This window comes from Haliaeetus albicilla, chromosome 19 (assembly GCF_947461875.1).
Source record: "Haliaeetus albicilla chromosome 19, bHalAlb1.1, whole genome shotgun sequence".
NCBI lineage: Eukaryota > Metazoa > Chordata > Aves > Accipitriformes > Accipitridae > Haliaeetus > Haliaeetus albicilla.
The window spans coordinates 1411058-1434242 of NC_091501.1; the positions used below are offsets into that span (position 1 = coordinate 1411058).

Genomic DNA, 23185 nt, shown 5'->3' on the forward strand with positions numbered 1-23185 from the left:
AGTAAAAGCACGTAGATGCAAAGAGAACAATGTAAGCTTTGGCCTGCTAAGAAGCAACACTCAGCTGAAGCTGTCATTACAGGCACAGTACAGTAAGGTGTTAGTCAAAGAAATTTTAAATTACAAATGTGTATGTATATATACATACACACATAATTCTCAGACATATACATCAAATTGCTTTTGGTAAACTGATTGAAAATTACTGGACTGTGATGGATATATTGCAAGGGACACACATAAATTTTTAGCAGAAGCAAGCTATGAAAGTTTTAGTACTAATAAATTGGTTCCTGCAAGAGTTATAATACCACAAAATTGCAGAAACACAGAATACGTAAGCACACTTATGTAAATTTAGCCAGGCATAACAAACAGTAGTGTAAGGCACTGGACAAATAATGAGAAAGTCACCATAAATAGTAAAATAATACAGTGTCAACAGGAATTTTTCAGTGGAGAAAAAAAATCATCATGTAGACTTATATATGTCCCCTCCACAGTGGATAAGATCTACAGTCTGCAGTGTTCTGCTTTTATGTAATGCTTAAGTGCCCGTATTGCATTAAAATTAAGGACTGATAGTTTCATAAGCTCTGTCATTTCTACTTTTGAGTTTCGTTATACTTCTCCTTACTATCATCACAGTTTACCTGTGTATCATTAGCAAAGGGAAATCAGACTTTAATCAGCACTGATAACCAGTCTCAATGATTACTTGACAAGACAAAGATGGGAAAAAACGGTCCATCAAAAATAGGAGACGGCTTTCTGCCCTACATCTGGTTCTAGCATCTGGCCTGAACTGCTTCAAAGTGCAGACCTGCTACTCTTTGAAAAGCGTCAAAGTGGAAATATTTCTTCACAGCTCTTGCATAGAGAAAGCATCATGAGAAAAACGTGTGTGAAAAAAGAAGCTGCTAGTGTCCCTGCATGATGCCACAGCCCTGTGAAAGAGCGAACAAGAACAACTGACTGGGAGAACTCATCCCCCTGAGGCCCAAAAGTAGAAGCCCATATTTGCACAGCAAACTAATAATGTCCTTCAGCTCAGCCAAGCAGGCTGGCGTATATCCAAAAAGGCCGGTAAGGGCCACCTCCAAAGGGGACAGTGGCATTTATTTGTCCCCTCAAAATCCTTGTACACTCCCAGTTCGCCTGCTCAGGGCACCAGTGTCTTACAGCCAGTAGTACTGGGCTTGGTGCAGGCTCTGCCTGTTCGCTCCTGAAACGCTGCAGCACCTCTTCAAAAGAGGTCAATTAGAGGGGCTTCAGGGAGCATTTCTGCCAGCTGAAAGGAAGAAGTTGTAAAAACGCCATGCGTTGTCGTATTTCTGGCACAGGGCCGGACAGCACATTTAACCCGCATTTAAACCCGCAGCCGTCCTTTCTGGAAGCGCGGTGCCGCCCGCTCGGTGGGAAGAGGCAGACGGAGGCACGGGTGTCCTCTGCCAGCTCTGTGGCTGGGGGTGCAGTCATGAGACGTGGGGAAGGGGTGGGTGGGACCGTGGGAGAGTGGGAGGTGGGCGGCGGGGCTGGTGTGTCCCCTGTCAATCCCGGAGCCAGCCCCGCTGTCAGGTTTCCCGTAGCGTTGCACTGACCTCTAGTGCAGCGAGGGAAACGCACAGCCCGCGGGGGGAACGGGAGTCGGTGGAGTCAGGAGTTGGGGGGAGGGAGTTACGTTTTTGTAAGTCATTTTCAGAGAGAGCTCTTGCTCTTCCTTTTGTGCTCAGCCTCTGCCTCTGTTACCAAGACTTCACATCGTGACTATTCTCCTTCCGTCCGAGGAGATCTAAATGCAGTTCCTGCCACATCCCAGTGACATCCCTCTGAGCAGCAGTAACAAAGGAGTCACTTGGGAGGAGAGAGAGCATTGAGGACCGTCCAGCTCTGAAAGAACAGAGGGTATTTCACGGTAGAAATAAGGTACGCTGGCAGAACTGCGGATAGCATGATGGCGATCCTTGACAGCCTGAAATTGTAGCATGTTATAACCAGTGCTTCCTCTGTCATGTCTCTGTACACGCACGCACACGTGCTCTCGACAGCGCTCTGTGGAAACGTGCAATGGTGGTGCACGCGGTTTCCGTGACACTTACGGGGGAACGTGAAAATCAATGAAGTTCTTAGGAACGTAGCCCTCTTGACTTCTGAGCTCAGCCTTGTACCACTCTTCCTGGGAGCTCAAAACCTGCAACCGAGAGATGGATGGAATAAAAATGTCTCCTGAGAAAGGCAAAAGTAACCAAGACTCTGGCAGAAACCTAGAATTTCTTGTAAGAATAGAAGAGAACTCCACATATGCTCTACTTCCCACCCACTGTGCAGCAAAGTTAGTGGCTGATGAGCACTTCAGAGCAAAGCAAGCAATAAAGAAGGCCGAGTAGAATTAGAAGGATTGGCTGTTAACTTCATGCCTTCATCTGAATGCCTGTCCAGGTGGCTGGAGATGCTGTCTGCATGTCTCTGATGTCTGTGAAATGGAGAAATTCAGCTCTGAAGGACTTAATAAGGGTTAAGGAGTTCTCTGTGCTGCTTTTAATAGTTGGTACTGGAGCATCTCACAAGGGAGGGAAAAAAAAAAAATCTGTGACAACTCCTCTGACATATATGGGTGTGGAGGGATATACAGCTATATCTCTGTGTGTGTGCGCGTTATGACTGCACAGATGTTACCATGTGCTCTCACATGTCATTTCACAAGAGACTATTTAGTGAGTTAAGTCCTCAGCTGCTCTGAGCTTTGCCAAGGTAGATAAAAGAAGGAGGCAAAAAGTATTCTAAAGCCACTATTGCACCTAAGATATTGTAGGATTGCAGGAAGCTAGTCCACAGCATACACTGGAGCAACTTCAAGTGTCCTCACATTAATGTTGACTGTAATGGTCCTTAGGGACTGCACTGCTGACCAGGGACTGCCCAAATTCACTGCTCCCTGGCTGATGGCCGCTGGTATAGACCTAAACTAGAGAAGAGGGGACAGGGATACAACCACATTGTGATTTCACTGCAAATGTTGTGGTCTTTGGTGCTTTGTTTGACATTCCAACTCCTGGGCCAGAATTCTGCTTTATGAAATAGCACATGTTTCTGTTCTCTCTGGTTTTGGAGAGAAGCCTGAAAGCACGAGCCATGACAGTTTTAAAAGGAGAAAGCAAGTGGAAAAGACTTATTTAAAATCTATTGTTAACAATAATAATACTTGTTTTGTAAGCCAATTTCATGTTTTTGAGAGCCTAACGCACATTCTAACTGCTCGGTATTGGCAACAAGATGTTACTGTCTCTGGGGCCGATTCTCCATTGCCTTGCCTGCCACGTAGGCCTTTTTGATGCATTTGGATACGGAAAGGTTGGGGAATAGAAAGCTGTGGAGTTCCCTACTTGTATAGTCACTGCTTCCCCCATCCCTGGGTGCCAGATTAAGGCTCTTTTTTTGATGCTGTGGCCAACCAAAAGGGATGATAGCTACTCCCTGCTCACGTTCAGGCCCTGCTCTTTTGGCAGCAAGGTTTCCAGAAAGACCCACCTGCTGGTTCTCGGTACAGGGCTGGCAGGTTTCTCTCCGTGTCATCCTCTCAGAGAAGGATGTGGGGGGGGTGGTGGTGAGAGGGTGGATTTCCTCCTGTCACTGCTGGTTGAGGGCCTCATGTTTCCTGTTTTCTAATCTCTACATCAATACTGTTCATCTTATCTCCTTTATAAATCAGAAAAGGCAGCCAGCAGGTTGTGCAGGCAGCAGGAGGGGGCTCATGAAGGGGTATGAATGTGTGTGTGTGTGTATGCCAGAAGGGAGATGTTAGTCAAGCAAACTTACTCTTACTATGGCTTGGGCAGCTAAGGTGTTATTTTGTTTACCTCAAGGACATTAAAGCAAGAGGCAGTCTGACTTTTCTGGTAGTGAAATCTCTGTGACAGCTACTAATAATACTGATGTCTAGTGTTATTCGACACTTTTCATCAGTAGCTTCCAACATACTTTGAAAGGAAGCTCTAGCTTATAATGATTTCACAGGAAGGGAAACCGAGGAACAGAAGGAAAAGTGATCTGGCCACCACCACCACCCCAGCCAGGGGCTTGATGAAACCACATCTCCTCAGGAAGAAGATATCAGGTAAAGATCATGGGACAGTAGGGACATGGGGACTACTTTTGACCTAAGGAAGAATCAGGAATGAGAGTGTTTGTCTATGCTGAAGAGAGGCAGTAATTTCTCCAGAACCTTCTCATAGCTCTCTGGAAAAAAATGGTATTTGATCTTAATGAATTCTGGATGCCATCAGCTTTGTCTAAGCTTCAAGAATTAAAAGGCCAATAAAATAAAAAATGGCGGTGATGGAAGAGGTAAGGCTGAGACCCGATATCTCATTATTAACTGGAATAGCTGGGACTGTACAGGGAGGTATCGAAGGCTCCCTGGCCAAATAAGGGTTTAGATCCTATTGTACATCATCCCTTTGACCAGTGGAGGAGTTAAGGCCTTAGAGAGGAGTTATACTCAACTGAAAGAGAACAGCTACGCTGGGGGCTGAGAAGGGGATAAATAATTAGGGTGGAGCAGCGTGTGACTTCATCTGTGGGACTTTGGCAGGGTTAACAAGAACTGTTCTACCACAACACATGCACATCAACTTTAAAGAGACTCTCACATGCTCTGTATTGTATATAATCAACTCTAATTCTGCCATTCCCCCACCGCTAAATTCCTGCAAGGGTGTATATAATATTATTAGCCCAGGACCGCTTAAACTCTTCCATTATGTGTGTAACAGACTGTCTCATGGACTTTTCCTCTTCTATTTGCAATTGCCTAAAAACCCTGCTGCAACTAACAGTAATTACTTACAGTGAAAAGTTAGATATAAGTTCTATAATGCATGATAACTATCTTTGAAACAGTTTAAGAGCTGGAAATAAAGAAGACAGCAGTCTCTCTGGACCACACTCATCCTGCCTGCCTTTAGACATGGTAATCCTAAATGTAGTCACCCTAGACTACCTATATAGTCAATGAAAACAGACTCTCAAAATCTGTCTACTGAAGAACTGGATCTCTGCCTCAGCAAATGTACTTATCCTTCCCTGCTGACTACTGGAGGACTGTAGGCAACTAAATCTGTAGTTTATGGACCTAAAATCAAGTGAAGTGGACACAGACTCAAGCGACCTGGGGATTGTTCGTTGACCTATAGCAAGCCCTATGGGAGATGAGCATACTGCATCAGTATCACAGTTTATAGACATCTGTCTTCATCTGTTTTGTCAAGGCAAATGGGAGCAGAGAAAGATCTGGCAGCACTCTAAAAAATGCTGTTTAGTCAAGCCTGGGGCTGCACTTACCTTCAGCATATCCCCAGCCCGGAAGCTCAACTCGTCCTCTCCAGAAGCACTGAAATCAAACTTGGCAATGGCTTCCATACTGTGTCTTGGTCGCAGAGCAAAGCTGGAAGAAGTATATGCTTGTCAACATCTACGAGCTGCTGGGACTGCTGAGTCTAGCCTCTAGAAAGCTTATAGGCAATGCTGTGATTTGGATGAACATGCACCAACCATTGGTAGACATTAGTTACTAGACATGGAAAGACACTAGCAGGTAGAAGTGATGGCATGGCCAAGAGGCTATAATTACCTCAAGTCAGTAGTCCAAACAATGCATTGTGTATGCTTATTCCAACAGATCTCTTTCTCTGCAGCAATCTCATGGAGAAGTTTGCACACATCACCCAAATAAGCTGGTAGCAGGGAAAAATCTTCTGTATAGACCAATCACTACTCTGTCACAGTTCCCAATAAAGCAAGTGACTCTGTCATACAATAGAAGAATGCAGTTGCCCTCTGCAGTGACTTACTCTATATCTGAAGAGTGAGACAAATTGCGGACAAAACGAACAGCCTGCAATAAATATATTTTTTTCTTGGACAGGGGCCACAATACTGAAGGTTGAAAGAGTCTTTTCTCTGTAATGGCTTAGCATGGGTGACCACAACTTTCAGCTAGGAAAAACTGTTTGCAGAAAGTCTGTATTCCCTACTTTGGAGCAGGCAGAGAGTTAAACTGTAGCACTGACAAATTTAAGGCATGCGCTTACTTTACCTCGGTGTTGATAACCTGGGAGCCTGAAACATACCAGACAGCCTGCAAACCAAAGCCCGCTTTTCATCAGCAGAGCAGATGTGGCAGGGGAAGTAGCAACATGAGCTTCGCTTCTTCACCACTTCCTGCTCATGTAACTCAGATGTACCCTAGCAGGACCACACTTCTATAATGAAGAGAGTTATTCATTTCCCATGGCTGGTTCATGGACCCTACAGCCCAGCAGTGAGGCTGCCAGTGGCAAGACAAGAAATAGCTAGGCAGTCCCACATTAAGCAAGTGCACTGCTGGTAGATGCTCTTGCAGCCCAGCTTGTGAAGACCATCAGACAGCTCTAATATAAAAGTAATTTTTACGGTTACTAAGCTAGGTTCATCTGGGAACAATGATCCTGAAGCCAAAGGTTCCATTACCTAACCTCACCTCTCACAAAAAACTCCAGACTTTATGGCTTGAGAAGAAGTGCCAACTTGCCTGATTCAAAACATTCTTAACCAGAAAACCCTAGAAAGAAGCTGTATGAACAACCCTAGTTAGGGAGCTATTTCTTGTCTCCTTTTAGAACTGAGACAAGATCCCCAAAATATAAAGTGCTGATACTGAGCAAGCTCCAAAATTATGCCACTTTAAAATCAACAGGCTACGGTAACCCTCCTTCTCTGCAATACCTGCTGTAAGCTTCCTCCTTTGACACACCACCCAGGGATTTAACTACCTGTGTACCAAGGATGCAGGGCCCAGCTCTGATAGAATGCAACTTGACTCAAACTGCTGAGAACAAGCTGGGAGAAAGTTTGTAAGGCAAAAGTTATAGACAGAGGTAGGGCTGTTGAGACGGCACCTGCAGTAGCCCAGGGATTCAAGAGGAAAACACCAACATGGAAAGATATAAAATCTCAGAGGAAGAACAAAACCACAGGTTTAATTGGGATAGTCATAGAATCATAGAATGGTTCGAGTTGGAAGGGCACTTAAAGATCTTCTAGTTCCAACTCCCCTGCCACGGTCAGGGACACCTTCCACTACACCAGGTTGCTCAAAGCCCCATCCAAACTGGCCTTGAACACTGCCAGGGATGGGACATCCACAACCTCTCTGGACAACCTGTTCCAGTGCCTCACCACCCTCACAGTGAAGAAATTCTTCCTTACATCTAATCTAAATCTACCTTCTTTCAGTTTAAAGCCATTACCCCTTGTCCTATCACTACATGCCCTTGTAAAAAGTAAAAAGTCTCTGGCTTTTCTATAGGGCCCCTTTAGATACTGGAAGGCCACTATAAGGTCTCCCTGGAGCCTTCTCTTCTCCAGGCTGAACAACCCCAACTCTCTCAGCCGCTCTTCACAGGAGAGGTGCTCCAGCCCTCTGATCATCTTTGTGGCCCTCCTCTGGGCTCACTCCAACAGGTCCATGTCCTTCTTATGTTGGGGGCCCCAGAGCTGAACGCAGTACTGCAGGTGGGGTCTCAAGAGAGCAGAGTAGAGGGGGAGAATCACCTCCCTTGACCTGCTGGTCAGTCCAGCTAAGGACCAGTCACAAATCATTGGGGTCACTGAATTGAGTTGTCAATGCTATCAGTCCTGACCCGGGTGGTGGCAGATGGCAACCATGGAGGCCAACTCTTCCCTCCCAATTGATGCCTGCCTCACCAGCAATGACTCTTTGGGTCCATTTACACCGGTGAGGAATATGCTAATGCTTAGCCTAATATTTCATTAAATCCTAGCTAGCTTCTGTGTGTGTTAACTGTATAAAGCAGTTATTTATTGGCCAAGTTGCCTATTTCCTGCTTGCAGAGTGCCTTTGCACTTGACTAAAGATGCCCAGACACAGTGATCTTCAAGAGGGGCCATAGCATCACTGGACATTAGTTCTGAGATTTGTTACATCTCATTTTTAACTAGAAAAAGATCTTCACATACTTCCTATTGGATTCTGTTAGCACCCTTTTTTTTGCTGCTTATAGGTGAATTTGTATTCATGTGACTGATATAAGCTATGCAGCACCAAGGCAAATATTTTAGCAGTCCACAGACAGCTCTGCTCTTTCAGCATGAGCCCATCCTGCAGCAGTTGGGGTTATTTCAGTGTTGGGGCCTCCCATGTAGGTTGGAGTACATAGCTCAGTTGTGATCTGCTATACGCCTGCTATTCCAGTCTGCTGTCTTAGGGTTTTGTCAATATACATCAATACTGAACTATAACACCCTATGTTTTACCAATGTGCTTTATTCTCAGTCTTCAGCTTTCCAGCTATTCCAAACATTTTCACCCCCTTTTCTCTCTGTCGACTTACTGATGTTCTTTAATTCTTACTTTGGATACCCTTTGCAGATTTGCAAATATAGCTTAGGTTCACCCTCTAATTTCCCCACTCGTATTCCAGGTATTGGTGTAACTCTGCAGATGCAACTCAAGCCCGATCTGAGAACTGTCCTCTATTCTTGCGCTGACATTTTTGGAGCTTCAGTCTATAACCTCCCACAGCCAGTGTGAGCCCCTTGTGTGCTAACAGAGCGTATGGGTATTAAATCGGAGGGGAATTAACCATTGAGGGAACTAGTTAAACAATGATACTCTTTCATGGAAGAGAACTGAAGAAAAAGACTAAAGGAGAATTACTTTAATAAGGGATGTTTTTCAGTGTTTTATCTTGCAGTGGTGGGCTGCTGCAGAGAGATCAGAGCCAACAGTGCAGATGAGTCCTGGAACTGCTAAGCACAGAACATTAATCCCAGCTTGAGAAAAAAAAAAACAACCCACACTTAAAAACAATAAACTGTTTAAATACAAATCCTGTCTTTGATTTTTGCGCCTAAGTCACAGAAGACAACAGTGGCAGTTCTCTCTGCAGGGGGCAAGAGGGGAGAGAGCCCTTCATTTTTCAATATCTCAAATGTTAAAGATGCTATTGGAGATGTGACCCCTTCAAAAGGAGAAGGGTTTGTGAAACAGTTAAAATCTCCTCTCTCACCTCCTTTTCAATTTCAGCAATCCCAACCTCGGGGAGAGACCAGGAGACAGATACCTCTTCAAACAATCTAACACATGGATTAAATGTGCTTTTCATTGCCAGCGGCTGGATTTAGAAGTGACTAATACCATACACAGTGTTGGCTGTGTTGATAAATCAGCAATGCAGTAATGCTGTGGCCTTAAGCTCTTCCCCCACCAACTACTAAAGCAACACTAGCCAATAATCCTGTCTTTGAACTCCAGCCTACCACTTTTCATCACCTGAACTTCAAACCAGTTCTGGTTTTCTGATCCTGTTCCTCCCTCCATCTGTAACTCGAGAATCCTCACTCCACATGGGTCAGTGCTGGGCCCTCATGAAAACTCCCCTGCCAGGGGCCCATTCTTTCCCTCTCTGCATGTGCGTGACTTCGAGCACCACCCCATGACACAGAGACACAGGGATTTTTTCATTATTGTCATAACTTACATTTCTCAAGCACCTTTTATCCCAAAGGACAGCACTGCAGTTTGCAGACGGAGCACCAGATTCCACTTTTAACTGCCTGATGCAACTCCTTTAAGCTTTTGAGTAACCAAGGACAATTTTAGACTGTGCATAATGTTCTGTGTGAAAATCACCTTTGTACAGAGTTTAGCATGAAGTCTATGCAATGTTCAAAGGAGGACTTTTCTTTCAGTTCCGAGTGTGAGTTGACCGGTACCCTCCATTTTGTGCTGGCTTTCCGCCTGGAGGTGAATTTTCTCTGTGGTTCCCCATTATAATGAGGTGGATCCAAGGAGCATAAGGCTACTGCAATTCTGTGGGACCAGTGCAGCAGAAGATTCATAAAAGGAGAAGTGAAAAGCCGCATGGCTTTGAGAGCACTAGGTAGGTATTTCAGTTTGGCAGAATGCCATTCCCTGAGCAAGAACATCAGCATCTCTCTGTTGATGAAAAGAGCCAAGGCCTAAATCATGTCAGCAAGCAACATAGTCTGACAGCAGCATCCCAAAGAGTTTAACACTGTTACCCTACACCAAGTTGGGTCAAAATTCAGTAATAACAATGCCAGGGAAGGTCACCACCTATGAAGAGTTTACCACTCAGGGACTGTCCAGGCTCAGCCCTGCTCAATCTCACATATTAACATCACAGGAGGGCATAGTTGCAACAACGTGCCCACTTAAAGGAGCCATATGAACAGAAGTTTTTATTTTTATGCCTGCAACACACACATCTCCAGCCTGCAGCTCCATTCAGTGAGGTTTTGCACTGAGATATACAGTGCTTTGTTGTTTGTACAGAGCTACTGTGTCTTTGTTCGGCTCTGCAAGAACAACTTACTGGACTGACGAGCAACCAGGGACAGAATTCATCCCTGAGCATCTGTACAGAAACTCCAGATGACATTTCAGCAGAAACAATGGAGAAGGGATCTGTTATCTAGAAGAGCTGTGATAGATAAAAGCTTTGTTTTCACCAGCTAGGCCACATACAAGTGGCGTGGGAATATTTCGTTCCAAAACCAAACCTCTTGCTACGGAGTTAACGGTGCAGCTCCACTGACTGTCAATGATAAGAGGATAAAATTTATAAGGGAGAACAAGTCACTAAACACTCAGCACTGTCGCATTTAAGTCTCGGCTATCCTGCCATTCAGAGCAATGCATAGCACTTGGGCTGAGCCTTGGTGCGCAGACAAAATAAGCCTCCTAGGAACCAGATTCGTGGAGCAAACAAACTTTCAGGACTCTATAACCAACAGCAGTTGGTAAGAAATGCCCCAGACTAGGATGGTGCTTAATCTCCCTGGGGAACCTGAGTCTTCTGTGCTACTTCCAGTCATGACAGAGTAGAGCTATGCAGCACGATGGGAAGCCTGTGCAACAGCAGCCCCAAATAGAGTAGCACAATACCGCACAATACTGTAAGAGTATAAAATAATGAATCTTTGCAGTGCTGGAAGGGTTGGTATGGAGGACTAGGGTGGGGGGAAGCACCTCTTTCTTTTTGCCCACCTCCTCCCTCAGCTTCCAGATGGTCAGATTTGGCGGAGGCACAGGGATTTGTCCTGCAAAAGCACTGCCCTGTTGTGGAAGCTGATGAACAAGATGGCACTGGGATCCCATGCTCTTCCCCTACCGCACGGTACTTTACCTCTCCTTCCAACCCCCGCCCCCCCTTGTTCCCTCCTTAGTACCTCCCCCAACTCAAGTCTCAGAGCCACACTCGCCCCATACCTTGTAGCGGCTCTCCTCTCCTCTGGCACTTTGCTAGAAAGCAAGAGGCACGTTACCGTCTAAGGGAAGGAAGAGAAGGAGAGCTCAGCCTGCATCTGGCTCCTCCCTGCAGTGACAGTGTGCCACATCAGTAACGGGTCCACGTGTGTGGATGAGGACAGTCAGGAGTGGGCATGAGGGGCAGAGGCATGGAATAGTGTCTGTCACAGGACAGAGTGGGGCACAGACTATCAGCCCCTAATGTTGGAAATATTGGTACACTGCATATTTAAAACGGTGGTGTCAGTTCAAAAGAACCTGCCTTTTGCTGCTGCCTCAGCCCAGGCTGGTTTAACAGCTGAATAAAGGAGGGTACTGTCCCTCAAAATGTGCAAGTTCTACTCAAATAAGGAAAACAGAAAAGAGCATGGGTCTGGTAAGCTAAATGAGAAACCATAATAAGTCCGTTGAAAAGCATATCTTGAGGAACAAGTAGCTGAAGACATAAAAACATGTAATAAAATTATTTTCAAAGACAACAGAAGCAGGAAGCCTGCCAGAGTGTCTGTAGGGCTGACAGATGATTGAGATGTAAAAAGAGTGCTCAGAGAAGATAAGGATGAAGCACAAAAGCTCAATGAATTCTCTGCATCCATGCATCTTCCATAGGGATGTAAGAAGGTCCCCACACTGGGGTTTTCTTTGCAGAGAAAAGCCAGGGGAACTGTCTCAAGCTGAAGAAGTGGAAGAAAAGGCTTTAGGACAAATCAGTAAATGAACACGAGTAAATCGAAGGATTCAATGTTTTAGAAATCTTGACTGAAATCTAAACTGAACGTGAAATAGTAAAGGCTGAGCAATTAAACCGTGGCATATAATGTAAAGACCTAACCCAGCCTTGGTACTAGGAGAAAAAGCAGCAAACGCAATGCCAGTGTCTGAAAAGCATTTTGAGGGGATGCTAGGGGCAGGAGGTCTAACTTCTATATGCCTGCAATTGGTAGAAACAATAATGAAGAAAAGAATTGCTGGGTATAAGAGAGGAATGACATAGCAATTGCCCCTCACAGAGCTTTTGCAGAAGGAAGTCATACTGCACAAATATGATTGAGTTCTTTGAAGGAGCTGATAAGCATGTGGATATGGGTGATCACTTGATATAGAACTTGCATTTCTAAATCCTTTTTTATGAAGTCTTTCACTGAAGACTCTCAAAAAACCTCCTAAGCTCTCAAAGAATAAGAGGGAAGGTCCTATGGAGGATTAACAACTGATTAAAAGTTAGGAAACAACTTGAATGAGCTGTTCAACGTATTCATAAGTGATCTGGAAAAAAATGAAGTGACAAAGCTTACTGATGAGAAGAAAAATATCAGGGTAATACAAATTAAATCTGATCACAAAGACTTGCAGATGGTTTTCAAAATACTGTTGAAATGCAAGATGAATGTCAGCGCAAAGTAATGGACATGGGAATGAACAATTGTAACTATATGAACACAGCAATGAACTTAAAATTAGCAATTTTCACTCAGGGAAGATACCTTTGAGTTGCTGTGGATAGTTCTATCAAAGTGTCAGCTCAGTGGAAGTCAAAAAGGCAGGTTAGGAAATGTCAGGAAAGCAACAGAGAACAAAACAGAAGGCAACATCATGTCACTGTACAAATCCCTGGGGCACCTGTTTGAATATTTGTAACTTGCATACAGCAACTAGTTCTCATCCCTCTGTCTCAATAATGGAGACAGCAGCATTAGAAATAGTAGAGAGAAAGTAATTAAGGATGACCAAAGGAATGGAAAGTTTCTGAACAAGGAAGGACCAAATTAAACAGACTAGGATCCTTCACCCTACAAAAAACATTGACAGAGGGATAAATGCAAAAGCAATGTAGAAAATAATGGGAAACATGGAAAAGGCAAAGAGGAAATTTTTACCCATCATTTCTCATAACATAAGTACTAGGAACTCATTCTCAAAAGTGTCAGGATCTGGGATGCCCTAGTGAAAGCAGCTTTGCCATGTACTTGCCCTGTTCTTACCCTCCTTCCCCAAACTGCAGTTCCTGGGCACAGCATCATGGGCAGCGTGGAACTGTAAACTGACCCAATTTATCCTTTCTTATGAGCCATGGTACTTCATGAAAACCACCACAACGTGCTAGTCTAAGACAATCAGTCCAGCAGCAGGCAGTGGCAGTCCCCACACACACCACCCTTCGGGGAGGCAATAATCTCCCTGGAATACCTGTTAGTTAAAACAGAGGTGGGCTGTAAACTCAAACCAGTGAGGGGCAGAAACAATGAGAATTCCCTCTGAAGAGGATAATCCCCAATGTATTTTGCTGAAAAAATATACAGGTGTGGAAAGCAGGGTGCCATAAGAGTACAGCAGCTAGCTCTTGTCATGTTGTGAAAAGTTTTACATGTGGCTGTCACTGTACACATCAGGAATATAAACTTCTGTACAGGCAGGTGGGACACCAATCCTCACAGTCTTGCTGGTTTTAAGCTATGTTCATTCTCACGTTCTATGAATGGCCCGACAGATTACATTATGTTACGCATTAGAATGACCTATTTTCTCTGTTTCTACCATGATATGATCTAATGGCCCCCCAGCAAGAACGCTGCTGTGAGCTGTCACTTGTGCTTGCTGCCTGACAATGTCACAAAACACTGTCTGGATTCCTGTTATGTGTCCAGAACTATTTCATGATAATATTAAATCTATTTAATGTCAAGCCATAAAAACCATGGCTTTCTGTACCATAAACAAAACATTCAATAGTGGCAAGCCCCTAACAATGAGAAAGGATAGGAAATAGGATAGGATAGGATAGGACATAAATCTCTTTTCTTTCTTCTCCATTTCTATACACTCCTCCCATCATAGTTATGGTAGCATGTTAACCTCTTCACCATGTGGAATACATGGATCACAGCTATGTTGAGAAATATGAAGAAACATCCAGATACTTCAGCCATAAATAACAGAAACAAACCTTATGGGAAGCGCAGTAGACTCCATGCTTCCATGTTTTAGCCAATCTCTATTAGACAACTGGATAAAGCCCAACCCAGGCAGACAGGTTATTCCATAACGACCTGCTGCAGACTTCTTATGTCATCATCTACTGCTGGCACAATCCAGATGGGATAGCTGAACCATGTCTATGACACAGTCTGGGAAGACTTGGATTTAAAAAGCTTGATGCAGTTAAACTTACACCTGCCTTTATACTTAGGTGAATGACCCAGAATAGATGTGTCTGCAAACATGTCTGAAAACTGCCTAAGAATACATTGTCTCACAAAAATTTTAGTAATTTCTTGCTGGGCTGGAATTTTCAAGAGAAAAAAATTTTCCAAGGCATTTTATTCACTTTAATTTCTATCTGGGAAGCATGGGAGCAGCCAGAAAGAAAAGGAAACAAAAGGGAAAAGAAAAAAGGGAAGAAAAGGAAAAAAAGGTTATTTCCAATAAAACGTCTAAATCAAATATTTTGCCTACTCTGAATTGTTTGGGTTGAGAACATATGAAAGATTAAGTGGCTAGGTTTTGTTTGTCCTCCGTGTAAACTACTTCCCCATGTTCTTAATTAGTTTGCCTCCTATAAGTAACATTGCCAACAAGGGAAACAGAAGTCAAAGTGTGGAAACAAGGGAGATTTCAATTGCTATATTTTGTTGTAAGTAATAACTCAGCATCTGTGGATTCAGGAGCATCAGGGCTGTAAATCCACATAAAGCTGAATGTTATGAATGGAAGCTGTCTCGTCTTTCCTGATGTCCCATCTATTCCTGTCCCCACATTCAGATATGCTCCACACACAGCAATTCATCCTCTCTCGCTGCTTTGCTTTCTGCAAACATCTGCTCAGGCTGTCCATAGTGACAGGTCATTAGTGGGCAGTTATTTTTTTCAGGACTGAGCGCACAGGAGTGGCAGTGCTATAAAAGCTTCTCTGCAGAGCCCCATGAACTGATCTGGGCAGAGCTCTGTCCCAATTTGCTATGCTTCCTGTTCGCAGATTGTCTTGAAAGCTCTGCACCTTGTTGCTCACCTGCAGCGGTCCTGTTTGATCATGTCCTAGGATTTTCAAACAGCTCAGTCAACAGCATCAGCTGCATAGCTATTGCTATTCTGCTGCTGGTCTTGTCACCATCACCCTCATAAACCACATTCAGTTTAGCTGGTATGACTATACCTACTGTGCTTGCACAAGTGGTACAATTATTTCAATTAAAGGTGTGAAGCCATGTCTCTTACAGGAATAAGCTTTAACTGTAAGAGTACTGTTCTAATTCTACAGTTGTGCATGCACTAGGAGAGTGTACAACTTTAACTGCCTGGTACCATCAACGTAGCACCATTTATTGCAAGGAGATGTGGCTTTAATCCTGAACAACAGTGTTAATTTGCTATTTGATTCATGCAACCCTTCCCATCATTCTACTAATTCATCTCCAAAGATACCTGCCACCATTCCAGCTGATGAGCATCTCTGCACTTTTGAGAGATTTTTCTTTGGGAATATATTGCTATGATCCTCTAGTTTCTTATTCTAAAAGGAGTACTGGCAAACTTGATGATATTAAATATTTTCTTCAAATGTCTCCAAACCTGCTAACTTTCTCTTCTACATTCCCCACCCCATAACTCCAGATTACTGAATTATTCGTGTCTCACTAGCAGCTTTTTGCATCTAATCAGTTAGGTTCTCTACTTTCTGTATTTGCAGGGTGATTACAAGTGACATCCCAGACTCGTGACATCCCAGACTATCATCTTGACAGCAATTACAAGTTCACAAGAACTGACTGGATTAGCAGAGGAGGAAGGAGCAGAGGACACACAGCCAAAGCATGCCTGCTGTGTTGTGCAGTGTTCTGCATCAGAGGTTTTCAGCTCGGGCCCATGAACTACTTTTTAAGGATCGGCAGATGAGATGAAAGAAGATCCACCTTACTGTCAAGGAAGCCTCTGTTCACCACCTAACAATTTGTGCCTTCACTAGGAAACCTGGATGAATCTGCAAGCCCAGAGAAGGTTGGAGGCCACAGGAAAAGATGAACAGAATATGCCCCTCATAACAGCACTTTTTCCAAGCCTGTCCTACATTTATCTCACCTAAGAGCTAAAGAGGGCCAGTTACTCAGGGCAAGAAACCATGGATCCTGCAGCCTGACCTCTGCTCCGGAGCCTTACCCCAGCAGGACTAGTTTCTGATCACCCTCAGCACTGAGACAGATCTAAGAAACCTTCCTCCTCCTTTCTGCTCTCTTAGGAGCCAACATCACCTCTTTCAGAGACTCTTAAGAGTTAATCAATTGATCTCCACCATCACCTATGAACTATACGAAGTTACACCAGCAGCAAATTTGGCACATCTGACTTTATAATACATTGGGCTAATTCTTCTTTACAGTGTTCAAATCCAAAAACCAGCCAGGTGAAGACAGAGAGAGAAGCGCTGCTACTGATAGAAAAAGGAGCCTTTTCCCAGTCTTTACAATTTGTTTATTACCATTCCTTCTGGACACTAACAAGTAGCAAAATAAGTCCTAGAGGCTGTTGCAACAGTACCCTGTGAGTCCCTGAAAGATAAACATGACAAAAATACAGGAGTCAGACATCTAGGCCATTATGTCAGTAGCTAATTTTGTCTTCGCATTATTAGAACTTGAACTACAGATAAGCTAAGCAGGGGCTGCATGCCTATCAAGACAAAATCAACATGGGCTGCATGAGCTGCTGATTTTCTTCTTTGCTGCATGCAAGCAGTAGAGGGAGAAAGGAGGCGAGAGAAAGAAAGAGACTCTTCTTCAGTGATTTGAATCCAATGCTGGAGTGTTCAACAAAACATTCCTTCCCAGGATTTAAATTCTCCCTTTGGTGAGCACCTAGTGACTCAGTGGGATTTGCTAAGCTTCCATTTGAAGCTAGAGAAAAGTAATCTCACTCACTATTTCTTCCCCCTCCCTGTGCTACACCCCTCTAATCATGATAAATGTATCTAAACATGCCTGATTAAGCCAGACAGACAATGTGCCCCTAATCTGAACTGATCAGGGCTCTGGAGCTGCCAAAGTGAACCTGCTGTCTCTCTATCAGACAGAGCAATAAGGGGTCGGTAATGCAGCTCCATTAAACTGCTTCCCACAGAATCAATTTTCCCTGACTGCTCCTAAAGAGCAGACACTTGAGGAATGCCGCCTGATGGGAAGTTGCTTCGAACAGTCTCTTTTGGCACAATTGTCAAGCAGCTCCTTCTCAAGCCCTCCAGACAAACAACTAAAGTATGAAAAATGTAGCCACTTCCTCCTATGTTACTTTTAAAAAAATCTCCTCATGCCTTATCTAGCTAACTGCCTCTCAATTTTTCTCATCTTTTTGTGATGAGCTTCGGTGCTGGCTGATATGTGTTGTACTGCAAGTGTGTGGTTATCAGAATAACAATCCTGTTCCCACTGTGCATGTGCATATGTATGCAAGGGATCTGCTTTTGTGTACAGGTGAAGCTTGCACTTTGTGGAGTCACAGAACTCAAGGCCGCGACAGACCGCTATATCAATATACCATATCAATATATCAACATACCATGTGCATTTAGCATATTTGCACTAATATTGGAAGTTCATTGTAAGATAGATGGATATAGGTCAGAATAAGTGCAAGAATGTACACCTCTGAATTTGTTCTGGAAGCTATGCGCGCGTACATACATCTGCTTTCATGCAGGTGTAGCCCTCTACGATCTTTATCCTCTAAGATCTACCCATAGTAAAAACTGCAGTCGAGAGGGATCAAGGGTCATCAGACCCTGTTTGGGCTCTGTGAAATCCTGGGACTACTTATCCTAAAACTGGTCTTTGGTATAATTACAAGTACCTTCAAAGCCTCTCTGAATCACACCAGCTGTGAACAGCTCCAAGGAATCATTCTGCTAGCAGCAAGTTGGATGGAGAATTATACTTCTCTGATCATACAAAAGACTGGGATGAGGAGTGATGTTATATTTCAGACATGTTTCCTATGAGGCAGGACTTTCCAAAAGTCACTTCCAAAGCAAAGGAGTCAAAACAGAATCAAGAATCTGGTACTATGAGACTTCATTAAAAACAAGCAACCGATCACAGACAGTAAAACCCACCTACAATTACATTCAGATACTCCAAGGTGCTTTCCTTGTATTTGGGTATCTAAATAAGGGAAAGAATACTCAAGATTCATTATCTCCAGTTCTGACTGTCAGAGAGAGATTTCCAAAAAACTGTACAGTATCCAACACGCCGTTCTGTAAATTTGAACTCTTGTACTGTAACTAAGAGCCGAGCAATTCTGGTGTTCATGCAGGTCTGCATATGAATACACACTGGATGTGCAAGTGAATGGTAAATTCCCTTTGTCTATGCGTGATCATGCATTTCACAATGTGAAATGGGAATCTAGAAAAAAAAATATCTATAAATATTTGTGCTAAAGTAGGAGTAAGTTCACCTTATGTCTTTGGTTCATTTCCACTGCAGTTAAGAAACTGCTTTTTTCATATATAAAAGATGAAGAATGCAACAGAAGGCTATCATTTCTTTATTTCTGGGCATAGCACAGCCTAGGGAATTTATTACATTAAGGCATTAATCCAATCTGGTAAAAATAGTTTTTAATCTTATATTGGACTCTACTGTATAGCAATATATTTGAGTGGGATATGTGAACAAAATGGTATGAAAATCTGCTAGCGTATACTGCTGGGTATATAATATTACATTTCAAATTAGCTACTGCATGTTTCTTTGATCAGGCTGATAAAATTGTGTGTAAAATGGGAAGAAGAGCAAGATCAGTGATGAAACTGCTATTTTCCTTGGTATTTTTTGTGTAAGACTAATCTTGGCAGCACAGATAATTGTGCAAAATATGGAACTCTAGTACTAAAATTACATGGTGTGCCAACTGATATGATTTTGCACAAAAATGGAACTACAGTTAGCTCAGTAAGAAAAAGCAATGTTTCTTTGTCCTTTTAACCATAATCTATTTTTGTACAAAATCGCATTTGACTGCACAAATTGTGGTTTTTTTTACTGAAAAGTTTGCCTCACCTCTTTTCCCTTATATATTTTTTCCTCTCCTCTGGTGTTTTTATGAAAGAATGAAATATAGATGTCTAGTTCAACATACATTTAGCTGTAATAATCTAAACATAAGCATAGGAAACCTGATAATTAGGTTCTCAGAGCTCTCTTATCTTGGACATGTTATACATAATTTCAGCTCACAGCCACCTTTGTTCTGAGAAGAAGATCCGATACACTTAATATACAAAGCTTCACATTTAAGTAAGGACAGAGAAATTGAAATGCTACTAGCGGTATCTGCCATGTGGTATAATGAGCACTGCTGTGATACCTTCATTGCATAATGTCACCACTTGCATATTTACGTTCCGAGCCTCTGTGTTGTATTAACTATGTTTTTTCTGCTTAATGGATCTTCACAGCTCAACTTCCATTTAAAACACAGAACCCCTTTTACAAGGCCTAAGTGCTACAAAACAGCCTTTCTATAAATTAAAGTCAGCCCATGTGCATCTGCATTTGGGAATGCTTCTGAAAGGGTTTTAAAAGCAATCAATTACAATAATTCATACATTTAAAGATGGAACTCCAACAGCCAATCCAACTTTTCTTCTCATTATAAGGTAAATATGAATGCCAGCTTGTTACTATTCCTGGGGTTTGTCTCTGCACGGCAATCGTACCATTTTAAGTAGAAGTGTGGAACATATTTCATGTTTGTCTATGCATTTTTTAGTTCATTTGGATTATGATACCTTTGAAATTAAAGTGCAGCAGCAGTTCCTGAATGATTTAACATGTAGACATTTTTACTCTGAAGTAGGAACAACTCGTTCTTGTTTATCTTAATCCAAATTTGAGTTGTATCAAATTGGAATAGGTTCTCATCATCTGGAATAAAAATACCCAGGTCATACCCTGATGTAGGAATATCAGTTACTAAACTAATGTGAACACTAAGACTTAATAAAACACATAACGTTCCTTAGGTAGATCAAGCCTAACATCCCACGTTTCCCATTGCCACAGCGTGGGCACCTTTGTGGCAATGAGGGTACCTGGAACCTCACCGTATAACCCCTGTACACCCTGCAAAAATAATCACGGTCCCACTCCTTCAGTGAGCAAGTGATCGACTGCTCCTCTGCAGCAGGGAACCACACAGCCTTCAGACTATTCAATAGATTGCATGTGGCAAAAAGGGAACACTGCGCAAAGGGTGTGAATGAGTCATTCGACATTTCAGGTTGACTGAAGTCATTCTGCTACATTTATTTCTAATCTTGATGTGCTATCCACATTTGCAAGTTAAGCAGGACGGGAAGAAAGAGATTTAAATTATTTGCTACAATACACACGTGGAACACAGCAGACTCTGCATGTGTGTGAGAATGTGGGATTACATGCATGACTGGGTGAATGCAGCATCATGTGAAGTGCCTTTTCTACCCTCATACAGGAGCAGGCATTCTGCACGCAAGCCTGAACGCGTCTGAGCAAAAGTATGTTTGAACATGTGTATCTCTAGGGATCTGATTATAAATGAAAGATGTTCATTTGCAGTATGCCTGAATGGAGGAACAGAGGTCCCATGAGCATACTTCAGGTGACGTGTGTGTTGTGTTTTCTTTGGCAAATACAAATCTGAGCAACTGTGAATGAGCTGGTCTGTGTACACTTGGAGGGTAGGTACGTGTGTTGTGTGCATGTAGGTGACAAGGAGCATGCATGAGCATGAGCAGGGGTCAGCTGAAGCTGGAATTTATACATTAGTCAAACAACATCAGCAGTGAAACACCTACTTAAAGATTTCCATGGGAAGAATACATGGTAACCTCTTAAAGTATGATCTGGCCTAACACTATGCTCCTTCACTCCTGGCCATACTTCCAGTTCAAAGCACCGGTTTGCAGAGAGTCTCACTTCTTATAGCTCACCTCGAAGTCTGTTTGATCCATGCATATTTAGCAACTTTAAGCATTAAGCCATCCTAAAGTACATGCTCACCTCTGAGGCTTAGAGGCCTCAGTTCAAGCACTTGAGTTTGAAACTCTGGAAAAAGACACCGACTTAGCTCTCATTTAAGAAAAAAATAGCTATCAGTATGGAGACAAAGATCCTGGTGAAATGCCTCACAGGAAATATTTTCTGAGGGTGAAGAGGCAAACATAAGATACTTCATGAGTTACTTTAGGCTATGTCACAAGGACTCAGTGCTTAAAACTGAAGATGGAGAATCTCACTGTGAACGTGGAGTCAGTGGGCCACACACAAACTAATTCTTGAGGAGATGAAGTATCAGTTGGGTGGGGCAAGCAGAGGTCTGGTATCTTGCTTCAAGCTAAAAACAGTCAGGTTTGGTTTTGCACAGAGCTAATAACGTGTTTGCAACGAGAGCAACAGACTGGCAGCATGTTGCATAGGTAAAGGGCACTGCCAACATCTGCGTTATTATTTTTATTTTTTCTGGTAGTCCAAATTATTGTGTCCTTTAAATTATTAAGATTTGCTTACTGCATAAAGCACTGCAGATCCCCCCCCGCCTCTGTTCTGCAAGTTATTGATACCACACTTAATTAACCTTGGTGAGCGAACACAGGATGGACATTGTCTTTCTCACTTTCAGCCATTTTTGCTCAGTGCCGCAGTTTGCGTATAAACCACGGAATGGTGGTACTTAAATCTCCAAGTAAAATTGCTTTAATGGAAGCAAAAGTGCACATTCATGATGTTTGTATTCATATGAAGTTTCATATGCTTCATTATCTGAAAGCCTAAACATTGGGCCTAGTCTACACAGATTCTGTCCTATTAAATAAAGAAGTGAGTACAGTTCTTGTGCAAAAAGTTTAGAGAAAATACATCCTTATATTTGTTTGGGTGGCAACTGCAGGCATTTTACTGCAATTCTGACTTACCCACTGTGCTTGTATTGGCTTTGTACGAAGATAAAAAGGAATGAGATGAAATCCAATTTTTATTGGTGAGTCCACTCCAAGGCACACTTATTGAGGTACATAAAGGTCTAGCAGCCATTGGAACTGGTGATGAAATGACGGGAGACTCCACACAAAAGGACTCTGTATAACCCATGAGGGTCTTTAGTAGCAGTGGGAACTCGGGATGTGCTAGGATACCATAGCATAGGTAATCAGGGCAGAAGCACAGCATGATCTACAACAGCTACAAACCAGTTCACAGATCCCCTGAGAACTGGCTTTGGTCCCACCAGCTCACTTAACTATGAGAGCACAATCATTTTACCTTGAATTTGTTCTCAGGCTGAGAAATGGGTGTGTACTCATTTAAAGAAGCCAGCTGTTGCATTCAACATTACATTATGGTTTATGAGGGGAGGACAACATGCTATTTTTTCCACAACACAATAAAACATCATGTACAGTTGTTCCTACAGTTATGCTCCAGAATACACTGTGCTAATGGCAGTGTTGTCGCCTAAGAATCACTTCATGAAAAAGAGTTGAAAGCAAAAAGAAAAATAATCGGGGAATTGATATCATATTGACAGTTGGTTGGATTGGTTATTGTGTTTTTAGGTTACATCTCTTTTCCTTACCCTTTCACCACCTTTCCTATTCATAAGGCAAACTGAAGCAAATTGTATCCTTCCATATGGTGCAACTTAACAAAACCCAATGGGTCAGAGCTGTTTATAGAATCATACAATATTTAGATTAAAAGGGATCTGTGGAGATCATCCAGTTCAAGCCCCTGCTCACAGCAGGGTTAACTTTGAAATTATACGAGATGGGAATGTAACCTGATTTTTCTACAGTGACTACTCTAATGGAACACCAGTCTCATTCAG

General features: G+C 42.8%; 1 protein-coding gene across 2 annotated transcripts in view; it reads right to left on the reverse strand.

The window, feature by feature from the left end:
• Positions 1–23185, reverse strand: part of GRAP2 (GRB2 related adaptor protein 2) — a 40732-nt gene that overhangs the window by 8858 nt on the left and 8689 nt on the right. The window contains exons 1-3 of one of the 2 annotated variants that reach the window (XM_009925943.2): positions 11294–11396; positions 5341–5443; positions 2100–2191 (exon numbers count right to left, since the gene is read on the reverse strand). In XM_009925943.2, coding sequence (XP_009924245.1) covers positions 2100–2191; positions 5341–5418 — 170 coding nt within the window. In that variant the 5' untranslated portion in view covers positions 5419–5443; positions 11294–11396. Of the gene's footprint in view, positions 1–2099; positions 2192–5340; positions 5444–11293; positions 11397–23185 lie in introns of those variants that run through there. The other variant, XM_069807183.1, reaches the window with a different exon arrangement.